The following is a 12,042-nucleotide window of genomic DNA, read 5'->3' on the forward strand; positions in this document are numbered from 1 at the left end:
CAGATGGTAAAGAATCTACGTGCAACGTGGGAGACCTGGGTTGGACCCCTGGGTCGGGAAGATCCCCTAGAGATGGAAATGACAACCCACTCCAATATTCTTGCCTGGAGAATCCCATGGACAGAAGAACCCGGTAGGCTACAATCCATGGGGTCACAAAAAGTCGGACACGACTGGGTGACTGAACAACAGCACTGTTGAACGAAATTCATTCTCTCATTTTCTGTTCATAAAACATCGACAGAAGAGCTCTGATGTGCCGGGCACTGTGCTGGGTGCTGGGGCCCCTGACTTCAAGGAGTCCACCGGTGGGAGGGGATGGTGCAGTGGGGCTGGGAGGGGACGGTGAGGTGGGGCTGGAAGGGTGGGCCAAGGACAATGGGTGTCAGCAAGGACCACCTCCGACAGAAAGAGGGAGGAGGGGATGAGGGCGGCAAGCAGACGTGGATGGTGCCAATGGGGGCTAAAGCAGACAGGATCTGCAAGGGTCTCTAGAAGGCCCAGAGCCTGGAGAAGGGCATGCGTCTGCCACACCAGGGGCAGAAGCCGGGGTGCAGGGCGGGGCTGTGCCCACTTGGGCTGCTCAGGTCATTCTGGAAGGTGTCAGAAAAGCCTTGGCCTTGCCACGGAGCTTGCTTTTATCCTGGAAGCTGTTTGGAGTCTATAAGGGACTCGAATCATGACCTTCGATCCTGGTGTGTTACCGACAAATCCCTCTGGTGGAGTGAGAAGCATGACCAGCTGGCGGCTGTCTCCCAGGAAAGGGGTGGAGATGTCCCCCAGAGGTTGTGCTGGGAAGTGAGGCTGGAGGCAGGGAGAAGGTTAGGAGGCTTTTGGAGGAGAAGAGGCGAGGGCTTGAGCAAAGGAGTGGCGGGAGGGCAGGAAATGGGTATGAAGGGCATTTAGATCTGCCAGACCTGACAGAGAGCAAGGAGATCAAACCAGTCCATCCTGAAGGAAATCAGCCCTGAATACCCATTGCAAGGACTGATGCTGAAGCTGAAGCTCCAATACTCTGGCCACCTGATGCGAAGAGCCGGCTCACTGGAAAAGACCCTGATGCTGGGAAAGACTGAGGGCAGGAGGAGAAGGTGGTGACAGAGGATGAGATGGTTGGATGGCATCACTGATTCAATGGACATGAGTTTGTGCAAACTCCAGGAAATAGTGAAGGACAGGGAAGCCTGGTGTGCTGTGGTCCATGGGGTTGAAAAGAGTTGGACACGACTGGGTGACTAAACAACAGCAGTGAGACCTGGTGATGGTTGGGTGAGGGGTGAGGAAGCAGGGAGTTTCCAGTGCCGGGAGGCCTGGAGGCCAGGAGGACGAGGGCCCAGGAATCCAAACAGGGGACCAGATGAGGGATGAAAGATGAAGTCCGTTTAGGTCACGGGAGCCGGAGGGCAGCTGGACCTCCAGGCAGGAGGGAGGTGGGGCTGCAAAGGGCTCTGAGGCTGCGGTGGGGCCGTGGGAATGGGTGGGGGACATGGGGAGAGTTGGGGCGGCCAGCCCGGGGCCACGGAGTGGGGTCTGCAGCGGGGAGACACTGATGGAGGGGAGAAGGAAGGGGAGCCTGGGGGGATCAAAGGGGCACAGAAGAGGGAGTGGTCTCAGAGCCCAGGGAAGGGCAGCGGGGAGCCGGTGACAGCAGGCAGTGCTGGCCTGAGAGTCTGGCAACCAGGAGGTCACGGGTGGTGTGGAGGGGATGGAAGCCACGTGACAGGCAGCTGAGGAATGCATGGGACAGAGACAGGAAACGTGGGCAGGGCAGAGCCTGCAGATGGCATGGGGTGGGGCGGTAAAGCCCAGGAGAGGATGACCTTGATGGGGAGACATCCTTTCTGCTGTATAGCCACTGGGAGTGGGGAGGACCACGGTGGGTGCAGGCAGGGTGCCCGCCAGTCAGGACATGTCTACAGTGGCATTGCCTTGAACACACGTGCCCTGCAAATTCAGTCCTTTTTTGCCACGCAAAAGGAATATTGGCAAAACTTTCAGAATATACAGACATGCCTCCTCTGCCCCCTTTGCTGAGAACCACTCACCAGTCCTTTCCTATCTTCACAGACCTTTCGCGACATTGATACTTGGAAATACGAGATGGCTCTTCACACACTGCTTTATATTCCTGTTCACGCTGTATGCAGTCTATTTCTCCAACAGCCTTTTAATAAGAAGCTCCATCACTTAGGGATCTAGTCCCTGTTTTTCGAACATCTGGATGGTTTTCTGCCTTCTCGCTAAACCAAACAGGGCTTAAGATGGGCCTTTTGGGTCCATGAAACTGCTAGGTCAAAGGACCTGCCTGCTGGCTCGTCACACTTGCACCCGTGTGGTCCACCTGCCCTCCTGGAGGCCCTCTGTTCACACTCTCCTCCAGCCACAAATTTTTTTCACACTCTTCTCAACAAAGTATTAACAATAAAAAAAACGTCTTTGCCAATTTGTTAATGAAAAATGGTATCCTTTGCTCTTTTAATTTTCATTTAGGAACGGAAAGGCGTCGTGTAAATTACCCACAGATAGTTGGAGGTCATGGGCAATTAAATGTAATTAATCCACAATGGAACTTTTCCGAAGTTACCGGGGATAGTTTATTTCCATCACCAGTAGAGGGCTCTGCAGTCCTACCGAATTATCAATTCCGGACTAAAGATACATTTCACCCAACATGAGCTTTTTCAAGTTCTGGAAAGGTCTAGCCAACAGTCACTTCCCCATCCATGTGAATTTCATGGATTTGATCTTCTGTATTCTCCAAAGAAATGCTGTCAAACATCCACCATCAGGATGAGCTTCTCTTGGGTTGGGATATAATGGCTTAACGATGAAATTCAGTTTGTGTTTGGCACGCTTGAATTACTAATTAGATCTGCCCAAATGACCCTTGGAAGCTGTGGAAGTTCTTTCTGAAAGGGTGCTATTCTGCTTGCCACAGAGAACCCCAGGAAAACCCAGGTCTGTTTTTCAGGGGTTGTATCTTTACCAAACTGAAAAGGACAGTCCATCCAGCTAGCCAACCATCCGCCCGCCCTTCCATCCATCCATCCAAGCCACAGAGATTTGCTGAGCATCTGCAGTGGGAAGCAGGGAGGGCTGGGAAACACGGTCCTTGCCTGCAGAAGCGGCCTCTGTGTCTGAATGGGGGCTGTGGGCAGCCGGCAGTGGCCAGGCAGGAGCTGCCCAGCTGGGGAAGATCTGGGGCAGGGGGAGATTGGCGGGAGGGTTGGGGGGGTGGGCGGGGAAGGCTCACTCTCCCGAACTATAGTCACTCGGATTCTGCTTCCATATTTAATATGTGAAGATGGCTTGTTCTCTATTTCCATTATTTAAAGATGATGATTTGTAAAATTTCTATTTCCCTGTATTATCTTTCATGTAATTGTAGAAGTTACTGGGTTGGCCAAAGAGTTTGTTCCGGTTTTCTCGTTACGCCAGATGAAAAACCTCCATGAACCTTTTGGCCAACCCAATACTCCACGTCCTTACTGGGTGTGAGCTGGGATAAACCGTGAATGTCAATTACAGGAAGAGCAGAGGTGGATTAAACAGTCCAGAGCTGGGCGGGGCTGCCCTGTGACGGGAAGGAAGGTCAACGGCGGCAGAGGAGAGGACCAGAAGGGAGCTGGGGACGGAGGCACAGCGGGTGGGCCGCGACAGGTGATGCGGAAGCGGGCCAGTGCTGGTGGCAGGAGCCCACGGGCCCCGCTGCTGGAGTCGGAGGAGGCTGCTGTCTGGAGGGTGCCAGGCGCCAGGCTTACAAGACCATCCAGGCTGTCTCCTGGAACCCCTTCCTCCAGGTTCACTCCCAGCTACACCAGAAATAACGGGTTCACGCCCATCCGCTTGACCTTGTGCCAACTCTGAGAAGCGCAGGAGTTAACACCTGGGCGCAAGGCCACGCTCACCTTCCCCAGGCACCGTTTAGCTGCATTTAGGGCACCCCCTTCTTGAAGGGTTTTCAAATTAGCTAAAAATCCTTTAGTGCCTGTGACATTGTCCCTGCTCACCCCTACTGCCCACCACAGAGCAAGAGCAGATGCGGACCGATCCTGTGCCCCTCGTGGTGCCTGAGGGCATCCTCATGGCAGGAGACACTCTGGGGCATCTGCGGTTGGGACCCACCCTCCCCTCAGAGCCGCCCATCCTCCCTTGGGTAGTGGGACGCTCTCACTGCCACTGAGAACTAAAACTGCTCTAAAATAGAAAGTCTGTGGTTAAAAAAAAAAGAGGTTTTGATGACTTTCAGTTCAATTCAGTTCAGTCGCTCAGTCGTGTCTGACTCTTTGCGACCTCATGGACCACAGCATGCCAGGCCTCCCTGTCCATCACAACTCCCAGAGCTTGCTCAAACTCATGTCCATAGAGTTGGTGATGCCATCCAACCATCTCATCCTCTGTGGTCCTGTTCTCCTCCCGCCTTCAATCTTTCCCAGCATTAGGGTCTTTTCCATTGAGTCAGCTCTTCACATCAGGTGGCCAAAGTATTAGAGTTTCAGCTTCAGCATCAGTCCTTCCACTAAATATTCAGGACTGATTTCCTTGGGGATGGACTGGCTGGATCTCCTCGATGCCCTCTCTGTGGTCCCGCAGGAGGGCCCCGCTTCCTGACAGCAGCCGCTCAGGGCTCACACCTGGCCCCCTCCTCCCGCCCTGGTGCCTCTATTTCCACACCTGATGCTCCACCAGAGCAGCCATCTCCTGCTTCTCTCTTCCTCTCCTCTCCTCCTTCACTGAACCCCCGCCATCCCCATTTGAGCAGCTCTGTTTCGGGGTGGGGGGTCAGGTGTAGGTCTTTGCTCTGTCCTTACTGAATTTCACCTTGTAAAGGCAGAGCTAACATACTTGTTCTGTTTATTATACATCTGTTTTATTTTTAAAATCATCCACGAATATCCACGATGTCTTTGGGTTATTAACCAGGAGTAGAGGTCTCTGTGAGCTGCAGAGATGTAACTGGCGGGGCTCCCCTTCTCCTGCCTCCTGGGCCAGCTGTTTATAACAGCACATCTGGGTGAGATCCCTTGGCCGGCTGCCACGGGCTGTTGGCTGGGAGCCCAGCAAGGAGCCCTGGTGGGAGGTGCTCAGGCACGAGCAACGTCTCAGCTCCCTTGGGTCCAGATTCGCAGGCCAGTGCAGGCCAGGTGGCCTTGACCCTGGCCTGGTGGCTGCCTTAGCCCTGCTCTCTGAAGCCTCCCTCTGAGTCCAGCCCTTGGTGGGTGAGGTCTCCAACAGAGGAGGAAGAGGAGGAAGCAAGGACCCCAGGGAGGGGGACCGTCTCTCCCAGATCTGAGGAGAGAGGATGTTCTGCTCAGGCCTGCCCTCCGGGGTGCCCTGGCCTCTCCTTGGCTTTCTCCCAGGCTGTCTGGAGGGTCAGGGAAGGGGGAATCCTGAAGGCATGGAGACAGCAGGACCGCCAACAGGATGCTAAAGTCTCTAGTTTCTTCACCTTCTCAGGCTGAAATGTCCCCAGCTGATACTCTAGCCCAAGAATGGCCTTTGCGGTGGTTCAAGGGCACAGATCTCACAGGGCCGGGGACTACCCAGGCTGCACTCCCCCAGAGGCCAGCTGGGGACCAGGTGATGGCTTCTGAGTCACACCTAGGCTTAAATCCAGATGCCAGCCCCATAGTTCTCTTGTGTGTGCGTGATAAGTTGCTTCAGTCGTGTCTGACTCTTTGTGACCTCATGGGCTGTAGCCCATCAGGCTTCTCTGTCCATGAGGATTCTCCAGGCAAGAATACTGGAGTGGGTTGCCATGCCCTTCTCCAGGGGATCTTCCTGACCCAGGATTGAACCTACACCTCCTATGTCTCCTGCATTGCTAGGCAGGTTCTTGATCACTAGCACCACCTTAGCGCCAACTAAGAGAAGCCTTAGTTCTCTTGTACTTTTGGTCAAATTAAGCACTGTGTGCCTCAGTTTTCTGGTCTGTAAAATGAGCACATTAATTCTTGCCTCACCAGGAGTTGGGGCAATCAAAAGGGAAAGTGAATAGAAAACTCCTTGGCACGTTCTGAACTCCTGGCCAGACAACTCGAGTCCTCCTCGAGCCTTCATCCTCTGATCAACCATCACAAAACAGCAGAGGAGGCTGGCACCTTGCCTTGATAGCTTTTGTCCAAAACATATCTATTAAATATGAATCACTTATCCCCTTGGGCTGCAGCTACTGAAGCCCGTGCTCTAGAGCCGATGCTTCACAAAAAGAGAAGCCGCTTTAATGAGAAGCCAGGGTACCGCACCTAGAGAATAGCCCCCACTCGCCGCAACTAGAGAAAGCCCACACTCAGCAATGAAGACCCCGTGCAGCCAAAAATAATAAACAAAAAATCATTTATCCCACAGTTCTGAACCGTTAGATGCATTTCTAATATGTCTTAACTAAACAGATGTATTGGAAAAGGAAATGGCAACCCACTCCAGTATTCTTGCCTGGAGAATCCCATGGACAGAGGAGCCTAGCAGGCTATATAGTCCAGGGGGTTGCAAGAGTCGGACACGACTTAGTGACTAAACCACGACCACCAAACAGATGTATATTCCTTCCCCCATCTAGCCTTACTGGAAGAGAGAATTTTAAGTGACAATTGTTTACTTGTACTGTACACACATTTGTGGGAGGAACGCACTGGATTTATTGTGTGTAGACTAAAGGAACCGTCCCATAATAATGAGAACAGAATAGAATGTTTTGTCAAATTATTTTCAATTTTTTTGTAGAAAATTTGAATTTGTGCTTGGAAAACAAATCAGAGACTCGTTTCACCAGCGTGTTTCCACATGCACAGGGTTTTGTGGGAGAGGTAAACGCCTCCAGGCAGAAGCGATGTTTTCTAAGAGTTGCGTTCTTAGCGCTGCAGAGAGGAACTCAGCCACAGGAATTCTTTAAGAGAAGACGTGATGAGTAACCAGGCCCTTCTGTTATTTCACCTCCTCAAGCAAATGCCTCAGATCCGAATTTTGCTGCCCTCAGGCCCACGTAACATGCCCATGTGTGGGGCTCTCCGCATTTCTCTGATTAATTAAAAGCAAGTACCTCTTTGCAATGCAGATAGCTGCTCTGCAGTCCTGCCAGGGCACTGTGGCTCAGTGCACGTGATTTTTAATTGAATGACTCCCACTCCCGAGACCTCTGGGCCTTCCATTAATCACTTACACACACAGTAAAGGTGAAGCGTAATGAGGTGTGTGTCAGGCCCTTCGACGCGGAGTACACAGGCTATATCCACATCTTGATGATCTGACATCCAGCATTTTGTGCTCCACAGAATGCCCATTTGCAATGATTCAAATTAATGCCAAGACAGCTTGTCTGATATCAAGACAAACTTCTCAGCAGCAGGAGCAAATAAAACAACCATGCCCTTGGCTTTGCCCTAGAGTCTGAACGACAGAGCCCTTTGGTGGGTGGAGAAGAGAGACTTAATTCAGAAGCTGAATAATGGGGTGTTAGGCCTGGAGCCTCTGCACCCAGACTGATCAGGCTCATGCCACGGCACTGCAGCCCTGGAAAACTACTTAGATGCTGTGTACCTCAGTTTCTTAAATCAGCAAAATGGGTGTAACAATACTGCCCACCTCCTAAGGTTACTGTGAGGACTGACTGAGTTAACACAGAGAGGGGTAAGGTCTGTGATGCCCAGATGCTCATGAAATACCAATGTTTTTACACTTATGTGCTTCTGTTGGTTACTTAACAATGTCAACAAAATCCGGCATTTAGAATGAGTTCCCTGGGGCGTTCTTCTGGGCAAGAGGATGAGTTTTACCTTTCCTCTGAAGAACTCAGTGCTTTGAGCTTGGTGATTAAGTACACAGAGGCCACAAGTGAAGCTGCTGGGCTTCACATTCCAGCTCACCTCCAAGTTCTTGGTTAACCTTGCATGCATGCATGGGGGAAGATTCCAAGAAGCTCAGTGGAAAGCAACAGCTGGAAAAGTAAAACAACTGAGCACATACCTTAGCTTCTGCCAAGTTAAAGGAACTTGGTAAACAGCTCAAGATTCCCACTGAAACCTCAAAGTAAAGACAAGCTTCCAGGACTAAGAGCAAAATCAAAATAGACCTTCACTAATGAAATGGAAAACAAAACTTCTGCAAGTTCAAGTTGATCAGCCAGTAATTTAACCGCCTGTTAGAACTAAGCCCAGCATGCTTCAGGGTGTCAACAACATATTATCCACAATGTCTAATCTACAATAAAAACTTATTAATTATACAATGAAACAGGCCTCCATGATGGCTCAATGGGTAAAGAATTCACCTGCAGTGCAAAAGACACCGGAGATGTGGGTTCGCTCCCTGGGTTGGAAAGATTCCCTGGAGGAAATGGCAACCCACTCCAGTATTCTTGCCTGAAAAATCCCATGGACAGAAGAGCCTGGCGGGCTACAATCCATGGGGTCGCAAAGAGTCAGACATGGTCGCAAAGAGCATGACCATGATACAACAGAGTGATACAATATGAAGAAAAAGAAACATGTGACACATAGGAAAAAAAGCAGTCAAACAGAAACAAACCCCAAGATGTCCTGACTCATGCAGTGTGGGGTCCACATGGCTGGGAGGAGAAATCCCGCTGCCATCACTTCCTCCTTTTTGTCTATTAGGAGAAGACAGCTGCTCGCGTGTAACCATCTCCCTTAAAAGCAGGTGCAGAGCTAACCCCTAGCTCCATGTACTGGATAATACCTATTACGGGTGTGTCTTGATGGAGTCAAAGCTGCTTACCCGGCATTCTAGCAACCAAACGTGAACTGAACAGCCGGACAACCTTGAAGAACTCAACCAAATGAAAACGAAATCCTGTCCAGTTTTAATACTAGATATAAATATGATATAAATATGTGGGGCTTCCCTGGTGGTCCAGTGGCTAAGACACTGCATTCCCAATGCAGGGGGGCCTGGATTCAACCCCTGGTGGGGGAGCTAGATCCCACGCGCCATAACTAAGAGTTTAAATGCCACAACTAAAGATCCATGTGCTGCAACTAAGACCCGAATAGCCAAATAAAACACGTAAGTAAAAATAAATATTAAATAAATATACATTCAGTGTCAGAATACTCTAAAACTTGGCAATCCTTCTGTGTGTATATATATATATGTATATTTTGCCTCTATCTATCTATTAATATATATCTATATATCCTAGCTTCCCAGGTGGCTCAGTGGTAAAGAACTTGCCTGTTCAATGCAGGAGAAATGAATTCTATCCCTGGGTCAGGAAGATTCCATGGAGAGGGAAATGGCAACCCACTCCAGTATTCTTGCCTGGGAAAACCTGTGGACAGAGGAGCCTGGCGGGTTACAGTCCATGGGCTCGCAGAAGAGTTGGACACAATTTAGCAACTGAACAAGAACAGCAGTCTATCCATCCAAATTATGTCACAGAAGCATAGCTTTTAGGGCTGACAGTATCGTTTGATTTGACTCCTTTATTTTGGTGATGATAAAACAGAGCCCTGGGGAGGTGAAGAGTTTGTCTAAGATCCCAGGGCAGGGTTGCGTAGCATCTTTTAGGACCCTGCTACCTGACACTGGGCTGTTGTTCAGTCACTAAGTCCTGTCTGACTCTTTGCCACCCCATGGACTGCAGCACACCGGGCTTCCCTGTCCTTCACTATCTCCTAGAGTGTGCTGAGATTCATGTCCACTGAATCTGTGATGCTATGTAACTGAATATCTACACTACTCCGGTCAGCTTAGATTGCTGTGGGTTCCTCCTTATATTGGATATGAGGAGCTGATGGCAATTCAAAAGCCATGTGAGAAAGAATACCCCCAAATGCAAATATCTGATGCCGTTATTGGAGGGAGGTGGGCTGAAAAAAGATTTAATTTTTAAGGAGACGTGAGCACTGCAGGAGGGAAGATGTGAGCATTCCCATGATAGAGGAGGCTGATCAGAACGGCACAGTAGGGTGCTTACCAAGAGAGAAGCTGTGTCTGGCTGTTGGATGCTCAGCGAGATGCAATAATAAAGTAATTACTGGAGAATGCAAAGGGGATGTTTAAGAGGGACGTGCATGTCAGTTAAGGAAAGGGTCTGTGCCAGGTAACTTAAAGAAATTGTTGTTGTCATTCGGTCACTAAGTCATGTCTGGCTCTTTGCGACCCTGTGAACTGCAGCCTGCCAGGCTTTCCAGTCCTCCACCATTTCCCGGAGATGGTGGACAAACTCATGTTCATTGAGATGGTGATGCCATCTAACCATTTCACCTTGCAGCATTTGAAAATGTAATATGAAAGGAGGAGGAGAACTGGAGACCGGGAAATGTGACAAATACCTTGAAGACCACGTGCAGCATCATCTGGAGGCCATTCTTGCCTGGGTATTTCCCAGTAATGTTGGCGGCAGACAGGTTGAAGAGGTTGGCTCCTGTTTCGGTACAGATGGCATGGACCAGCATCTTCTTCCCCACCCCAGACGGTCCGGCCAACAGCAGGGACTTCACCAAAGGGGCTTTCTCATGCACGGCTGCAGAGCCTAAAAAAAGGCAGAAGCAGAGGCTCTAAGATCCTGCCAAAAAAACAAGTGGTTCTTAGGTCAGGCTCCCGCAAGGCCGTGACTCCGCGGCGTGACCCCAGTCTCGACAATAGTGATGGATGTGTTGAAAGCGTTCTCACCAGGGGCGCGCCTCCTGTCTCAGCCGGCTCGGTGACACCTTTGATTTGTATGTCAAGGTGGAACTGTCGGGTCTCCTTGGGTGTCCAATACATCACTTCTCTCTCACCCTCACCCCAGCATTCTCCCTAAACTTGTAATTGTAACGAACATTCCTGCGATAACTCAGCTCCGGCATTCTGTGGGGAGGGGGCAGGGGAGTCTCTGTCAGCAACAGCACTGCACCCTTTGAAGGCTTGGGAAGATGAATGAGAAGCGGCCAGGAAGATATAGGGGGAAAGGGGGGAAAACGGAGGTCCAGCTGGTGGTAGCCTGGGCTTTAAAAACTTTTTATTTTACATTGCGGTACAGTCGATTAACAACGCTGGGTTGGCTTCAGGTTCAGTTACACATACGTGTGCACCTATTCTTTTTCAAGTTCTCTTCTCCTTTAGGTGAGGACAGAGTATTGAGCAGAGGTCCCTGTGTTATGCAGGAAGCCTGTGTTGGTTTCTCCTGCCCTGGGGTCTGGCCTGTCGCTGGGAGCAGAGTGAACACGACCCTTGATAATGAAATGACGCGACTCATCAGGTCACTCGGAGGTCTCTGGCTTTTGCTCTCCACCACACCGTCCATCTCCTTTGAGTCCAGACTGGGACTCAGGTTTGATCTCTCCCATCATTCTGAACACAATCAGAGCACATGTTGGCTCTAACTAGTTAGTGGATGGAATGAAAGCCTGTAGAGTGCTGCAGTCAGAACGTCCGTTGTCACACTCCTGCTTTGGGTCCACTGCTGGGCTCTTCTGGGTCAGCTGGAAATATATCAATATTCTAAGTACGACTGTGCTTCTCTTTCTTTGTGTGTGATCGACAAGACACAGGGAATCGATTTGTGTCATCAGAAAGAAGGTTTATGGTTACACAGAAGCCTGGAAAGTAGTTTAGTGCACGTTCTCTCTAAAGTGAAATAACCCGGGCACGTTGCATCAGCAGTTGGAGAGGGTGACGATACCGTGTTATGATGAAGTAGACCCGATTCCACGACGGCAGAGAGAGGCCGTCCAGACAAAGGATCTCTCACCCTGGCAGTGGCGCCCTGAACAGTCAGGCTGACACACACACTCCCTTTTGTGACCGGATGCTATTACAGACATATGGTATTTAGACGGAGCCCTTGCAATCTGCCACGGGAGCGAGTTTCTCTGACTTGCTGGTAGGCTGCAAACCCGAAAACAGGTAACAAAGGCCCCGCTGGGTCTGTGGCTTGGGTTGGGCAGACCGCCATGAGGACTCCAGGTTTCTCAGTGATGAAAGGAGGGTCCGGGCAGGATGCATCCTGGGCACACTTCTTCCTGGGACCCTCAAGGCGGCCTGGAGACGACGCCCCTCATCTGTCGATGATGCAGATCCACCACAGCCTGATTGGTGAAG

At 50.6% G+C, this 12,042-nt stretch overlaps 1 protein-coding gene across 1 annotated transcript in view; it reads right to left on the reverse strand.

The window, feature by feature from the left end:
- Positions 1 to 12,042, reverse strand: part of IQCA1 (IQ motif containing with AAA domain 1) — a 184,264-nt gene that overhangs the window by 27,905 nt on the left and 144,317 nt on the right. Inside the window, exon 15 of the mRNA XM_044945334.1 lies at positions 10,293 to 10,492. Coding sequence (XP_044801269.1) covers positions 10,293 to 10,492 — 200 coding nt within the window. The remainder of the gene's footprint in view (positions 1 to 10,292; positions 10,493 to 12,042) is intronic.

The sequence above is a fragment of the Bubalus bubalis genome, chromosome 6 (assembly GCF_019923935.1).
Source record: "Bubalus bubalis isolate 160015118507 breed Murrah chromosome 6, NDDB_SH_1, whole genome shotgun sequence".
In the NCBI taxonomy this organism is placed as follows: Eukaryota; Metazoa; Chordata; class Mammalia; order Artiodactyla; family Bovidae; genus Bubalus; species Bubalus bubalis.